Below are 6,541 nucleotides of genomic sequence, written 5' to 3'. Positions count from 1 at the left end.
GAGAATGCTTGTCGTTTTGCTCATTCACGCATGAGGACAGCTCTTTTCATTCTATCCCTCTTGTGTCCTCCTCACAGAGGTGCATTCTCATGTCCTGGATGCAGCTTTTTACTGCTAGACAGCCACAAAGATTGAGCCTCATGTGAGCTGCACACCCTCCATGACCGAACTGCAGTTTTCAGTAGTGCCTGAGTTGCTTCACCTGAAAATACTTAAGTATCTTTTCTCTCAGAAGCCACCTCACCTTAATTTCACCAGTGTATATGTATTAGAATGCGTCATGTGCTGTGTAAGCACAACTACTAATGCATATGGGATATTTTATAATGGCTTTTTTTCAGTTTCCTTCCAGGTACCTGCTGACTCTATTCTGATGTGGAGATTAGACAATTTGTCAAGCCAAAAAGCAGTTTCTTCTGCCCTGAGTACAAGGTAGGATACCAATGGTGTTTCTAAACTGTACTGCAGCTGCATGTCCTGGTGTTGAAAGGATGAAATACTTAGCATTTGTTCACTGTGCCAGCTCCAGCTTTCTGGAAGCCCGTTTCTTCCTGGTTTCTTCCCCCTCTTGTCTGATCCTTTCCTAGCGGTGCCAGCAGCTCAGAGGGCTGCTCATCCTCAGAAATGAAGTTCATTGATATTTCCATCAGTGGATTGACTTTTGCTAAGCCATGTGAAGAATTTAGAATAATCTCTGATTATCCAAAGTACATATACCTATGGCTATTAAAGGTGATCATGACAAATTATCTGTAAATGTTAGATCTTTTGCCACCTAAACCCACTGTTGCAAATAGTGAGAAATATGATTGTTTATATATATATAAAACAGGTAATACATAATAATTGTATTTTGTGGATGTTTGTGTATATATATTTGCATGTGTACATTTGTGATTTTGCTTCCTTATTTTAGAATTGGTAGAAAAATAGTTGATTAGCTGTTTTTTTAAGAGGAAGATGGATGAAGAAAACTCTAGAAAGTTGGAAAATTTGTTTGGCTTTCAGTTGGAATAAACATGTCAAGTTAAACAACCTAATCTAGGCAATTTAGTTCAGCTCTGACATTTTTGCCTTAGGCAGTGATTGGAAAATTGTGGTTTATGTCACAACCAAGCAGCTAAGCTGCTTAATTTTGATCTCAGTATTGCAAGTGGGAGCAGCCTTGCATCTGTATGGGTCCAGGGGGGCTGGAGAGGCTGCCACCCTGAAGTGGTGGGGAACTGTGGAAGGGCCTTGATGCTGGCTGGCTGCCGGTGCATGGGCTGCTGGTGCTGGATGCCAGGGAGCTGTGAAATACCCAGATTCTGCCTGGCTGGTGTGGCTGGGGCCCCAGTGAGCTCTGAGTGGGCACCAGAGGCTGTAAGAGATCCTGGTGAGACAATGATCCCATGTAGAGCCCCAGGGTGCAGCTTTAGCAACTCACCCATTCCTTCTACCTGCCCCCTGCCTCCAGGACAAATGCACTCACTGGCATACCGGCTGTGCCTCTCGCTTAGTGCGGTGTAGGACCTTCTGTCCCCAACAAGGTCCAGGCAAATGAGGCAGGTGGGGCAGGTGGTGTCGACGTCTGGAGCTGCCTCTACGCCCAGCAGAAGGACCTGGGGGGAAGAGGAGAGGGATGAGTGAGATGAGAAGTGCCAGGTCCTTCTCCAGTGGTGGCAAGGAGGGGATAGTGCAGAGATTAACAACCAACTTTATTGTGCTGGTCGGGGGGGCTCAGGGCCAGCACTCGAGGATGGTGCATGGATGGTCCTGCATCGTCGTCCAGTCTGGCTGTAAGGGTTTGTGGCCTGATGTCGCAGGTGGTAACGGGCTCGCATGGGCCCAGGAGGGCTGGAGCAGCTGTTGTTGTCAAGTGGTGGAGAGCTGCTGCAGGCCAGTGATGGCAGCTGGCTGTGGCTGCTGGTCTCTGGTGGCTGTGAGCCGTGGGAAGGCCCTGGCACACCCAGGCTGCGGGTGCTGCTCCTAGCTCTTCGTGCTGGAGTGCGGCTGCTCCTGTGGTGTCTTCTGGGATGGTGGTATGGATTGCTGGCCTGACGTGGCCAGCGGGAGCAGTCTCGCGCCCGCATGGGCCCAGGGAGGCTTGAGCGGCTGCTGGCCTGGTGTGATGGAGAGCTGCAGGGGGACCCCGGTTCTGCCTGGCTGGGAGTTGTGGGGCCAGCGAGCTCTGGGCTGGTACTGGAGGCTGTAAGGGGAAGCAGGAAGGTCAAGGGCACGGCCCCCCAGGCCTGGGGCAGGAGAGGCCAGGGCAGTGTCCCCTGCCCTCCTGGAGTACAGAGGCTCTGCCAAGCCCACCCACAGCACCTGCTGCCAGGCCTTGCCTGGCCCCAGGCCAGGGGCACTGGGTGCTTTGCCCCTCACCAGTGCCCAGGCCAGCACAGCTGTCGCACTCCCAGCTGGACGTGTTGTTCCACAAATAGGAGCAGCCTCTGTGGGTACCTTCAGAAGCACAAGAGCAACACAGGAGCAGTTGCCAAGGCCTGGGGAAGCAAACAGGTTCATGACTTTGAGGACAAAGTAACCACAGCATGTGATTGTCTGGAAGAGCTCTTGTTCTCAGTCCTTCTGCTTTGAGCACTTGGCAAGACAGAGATGCTGTGCAGAGCTCCAGGGTACAACTTTGGTGACTTACCCCTCTTCATCTACCTGCCCCCTGCCTCCAGGACAAAGGCATTCACTGGCATCACACCGGCTGTGCCTCTCGCTTAGTGCTCCATATGCCAGGCTGTCCCATGATGGCAATCTGATGGAGAAAGGGAAATGGATGAGTCCCTGCTGTCCCAGCAATAAGGTAGATGCAGCTCATCCCTGCCCTTGCCCCCTGCCTTGTTTCCACCTCCCACAGGAAGCTGAAGCCCAGACTCGTGGGACAGCGGAGGGCCAGGACTGCAGGGACAGTCCCTGGTGTGGCACAGCACTTGCACCCTCCTGTCTTGGGAGCTGGGCAGGAGGACACCAACCTGAAGGGGATTCGGATTCCCATGGTAAGCATTTCTGAGAGAAATGCATCCCTGTCTCTGCAAAGTGGGCACTGGAAACGAGAGATGCCATCACGCACAGCCTGTCCCTGCAGGAGAAGCACAAGGAACAGGAGTGAGACCCTGCTGCTGCTAAGCGCCTGCTGTGTCTTGAGGCAAGGGAATGGCTCCTACCTGAATACAGCCCCTGTGAAACCAGGCGTGTTTGCATGCTGGACACACCATGACGCTGTAGGACCTTCTGTCCCCCACAAGGTCCAGACAAATGAGGCAGGTGGTATCATCCTCTGGAGCGGCCTCCACGGTCTGCTTGGGGCTGTGTTCCCAGCAGAAGGACCTGGGGGGAAGAGGAGAGGGATGGGTGACATGAGAAGTGCTGGGTCTTTCCCTGGTGGTGGCGAGGAGGGGGGAGTAGGTACCTGTACTGAAAAAGGAACTGAGTGACACATTCACCGTCCGTGGCACAGGGCAGATGAAAACTGCGGTCACAGCCTGTTTCCCAGCAGGTGATGGCAGCCCCGCTCTCCCCACAGATGAAGCAGTGCTGGAAAGAGCACAGCAGCCCCCATCAGCAGCAGCCTCAGGGCCCCCAGAGCATCCCCACAGCGCTGGGCAGGGCGCTGGATGTGGCTGCTGCTGGGTCACACCCTGCAGATCTGCTGGTGGATGAGGCTCCTGTGTTGGACCCTCTGTGGAGCTTCTGGAAGCAAGACTTTTGTCCCAGAGCTGGCTGGAAGGGCTGGGATTTCTTTCTCGAGGTCTGGGCTAAGCTCCCATAAACCTCTCCTGGAATAAATCTCCCTGTTCTTGTCAGGTCCTCACCTGTTGTGCTGCCCAGTTGATTGTATGTCGAATATCCTCAGGAAGAAATCCCCTGAGTCCGACTTCCTCGACACCTTGCTGAGAAAGCTTGTTGGCAAAAAACTGTGAAAAAGAAAAAAACAAGGAGCTGATGAGGAGAATGTGTCAGGGACTGCCTGGCAGAAAGCTGGAGGGAGCCCTGGGGGAACTCACCAGGCAGAACTCATGGGCACAAAGCCCGTCTGCCTCCAGTTTGTGCCCACAGACGTCTGGGTTGGCTGCAGCCTGGTGACACAGCATGCAGGCTGGAGGGGAGAGAGCAAATGCCATGGGAGTGAGCGCCTCTGCAGGGCCAGGGAAGCGTCCCTGAGGGGTTATCCCCAGGGACCTGCTCTGTCCCTGCCTGCCTGGCTGGTGGGCAGGGCTGGAGGCCATGGGGACGAAGGGGCCATTGCAGGCACAGGGGTCCCAGCCCGGGCCCCACTTGCTAAGGCGGCTGGGGAGCTCCTGCCTCGCCCTGCCACCGCCCCCAGCGCCACGCTGACTGCCCTGACAGCTGCTCTGCCAGGATGTGGGAGGGAGGCTTTGCTCTCACCCTTCTCCATTGCATCAGGGGCTTTCTCCTTCCTTGTGGACGTTGTACACGTCGACAGCAAGTGTTTGGAGTCCCTGTCTCCTCTGAATTCTCCTCTACTGACTCTGAGGGAGAGGTGAGGTGCAGGTGAGCTCACAGCACAGTCCCAGACCCTGAGGTGTGGGGTCCCTGTCCCCCCTCGGCACCCTCCCACGAGCCCTGTCCCTCCCCTACCCTCTCCTCAGCCAGCACCTCGCACTGACATGGCTGTGCCCAGCGTTCCTTCCCGTGGGCTTGGCAACACATGTTGCAGTTGTCACCATGGCAACAGCACCACTGGGCGGTGTGGGCCCCAGGTGTGAGCAGAGGCACCCCTGCCACCCCTCTGTGATGGCCACCACCTCACAGCATGGGTGTGAAGGGCCAACGTGGGGCCTGAGCCATTGGCACCCATATAACCAGGGCAGCTGCTCTTGCAGAGCTAAATGCCAGGTCCCTGGGGCAGCCACTGGGATCTGTGCTTGAGCCACTTCTGTGGAAGGAGCAGTTAAAATGTTACATATCTTAAAAATCCGTCTAGCAGGCACTTTTGTCCCTCTGCTGCTCTCCGTTCTTGGGAGCTTTTCTGCTTTTTCCTGCCCTGAAGACCAGTTGTCTTCATCCTTGCTTGCTTGCTTGATCAGATGTGGAAGTACCTGTCTCAGAATTGGTTGCTACTTGAGCAAACATCACAACTTAAGGCTCCTTTTTCGTTGTATGAATATGTTAAAGTATATATGCTGTGACATGCTTGAGAAACTACACTTACACATTGAAGCTATTTCTTTTTTTTTTCTGTGAATGTCTGTAAAGGCTCGTTTCAGGCAAAAGAATGCAGAAATTTAACAGAAGGGAGGTTTGACAGGGGTTTGTAGAACACACTGCAACATTTATTGATATAGGACCTACTGAGGCCTGTGTTTATGTGCATCTTAAAGAATGTCCTTTAGTCTCATTTAGGGTTAAACGTGCTGAATGAGGGATGGATTTAAGTCTGCACAGACCACTTATCTTGCCATACAATGGCTGTATCATACATATAACCATTAAACGCCTTGGGGTTTCTGTTATTGTGAATTGGTAGAAGGCAATAGCAGAAGTACAACCAAGAGTAATCTCATATGTTGAACGGTATCCTGCAGGGCAGAACTGCTGCTGTCTTCAAGCAGCGTGTTTCTCCCTTTGCATTCTCATTTCTTCTGTCCTTCCCCAGGTCTCTGGCAGATCTGCTGACCTGCTGCTTCTGGCATGAGGAGGTCTACAACGAGACAGGCAGCAGTGTCGTGCTGCGGGTACATGTGGTGTGGACGCCAACACGTGGGAGTGTGAAATGGGAACCAAAAGAATGAGTCTCAATGTGTGAAAGCTAACAAATTGCATGTGTTATTGGGGCTTTGAGCAGACACCAAAATGTTAAAAGAGGAAGAGGAAAGGAGAACTGTTCCTGGTAGAATGTCATATTACTTTCGTAGCTGCACATAATCCCTCAGCATTATAAATGCAGACGGAGACAGTATTTCAAATTTTTATACTTCAGACATGTTTTACTTTCTACACAGGCCAGCTGATAGCAAATCAGTACCCTGTTTGCCTCCATTAGTGAACTGTGCAACCAGAAAGGAAAGAATTACCAAACTCTAAAAGAAAGATGAAAGATATAATTACCTGATCGGTTGATTACACAACATGAAGGGAAGAAAAGTGCAAATGAAGAAAGAGTACCTCTTTACTAGGAAGGATGTGGTCTTACTAATGTAAAAAGGTTTCTTTCTAACTCTCAAAGCTTAGCACTTCTTGGCTTGCTTGGAAAAGAATCCTGCTCTATTCATACAGACTTTTTTCCCTTCTTAACTAGAGCTCTGTTCAATCCTTTGTCTGTTGGTCTGATGACTTTCTCTTTCCCAAATTATTTGGCTTTTCAGTGTAATTGCTGTATTATTTCTTTTTGAAGTCTGGCTTGTGATTTAAGTTGCACAAGAAAGTTCAGGAAGATTTCACTGAGCTTTAAATTTTAACTGGCAAGAGAAAGATTCTTCCCTCATGATGTAATGAAGTAATATGGAGTTTTAAATAAATTGATTCTTACCTTCTTTTTAAAATTTCCTTTAAATAAACCCCAAACCTACCTATTCCCCATTTTGCCCTA

At 51.2% G+C, this 6,541-nt stretch overlaps 1 protein-coding gene across 1 annotated transcript; it reads right to left on the bottom strand.

The window, feature by feature from the left end:
- Positions 1-1,697: 1,697 nt before the first annotated feature.
- On the bottom strand, positions 1,698-6,532 carry LOC136105145 (PHD finger protein 7-like). Its single transcript, XM_065844729.1, has 10 exons — positions 6,522-6,532; positions 4,960-4,996; positions 3,996-4,091; positions 3,804-3,905; positions 3,401-3,525; positions 3,156-3,318; positions 2,964-3,070; positions 2,636-2,746; positions 2,365-2,483; positions 1,698-2,188 (listed from the first exon to the last, which is right to left on the bottom strand). The coding sequence occupies exons 1-10, from the start codon at positions 6,530-6,532 to the stop codon at positions 1,698-1,700; spliced, it is 1,362 nt and encodes a 453-aa protein (XP_065700801.1).
- Between the last annotated feature and the right edge of the window lie 9 nt (positions 6,533-6,541).

The sequence above is a fragment of the Patagioenas fasciata genome, chromosome 9 (assembly GCF_037038585.1).
Source record: "Patagioenas fasciata isolate bPatFas1 chromosome 9, bPatFas1.hap1, whole genome shotgun sequence".
Taxonomy (NCBI): domain Eukaryota; kingdom Metazoa; phylum Chordata; class Aves; order Columbiformes; family Columbidae; genus Patagioenas; species Patagioenas fasciata.
This window is presented reverse-complemented; position numbering and strand designations above follow the sequence as displayed.

Excerpts from the sequence above, each read along its gene's own strand:
- LOC136105145 (XM_065844729.1), bottom strand. Across the intron at positions 4,092-4,959 it reads AAGCTCCCAAGAACGGAGAG|CCAGCCTGCATGCTGTGTCA; the intron begins CAGCAGAGGGAC and ends GCTCTCTCCCCT. Across the intron at positions 3,526-3,803 it reads TCAACTGGGCAGCACAACAG|CACTGCTTCATCTGTGGGGA; the intron begins GTGAGGACCTGA and ends TGCTCTTTCCAG.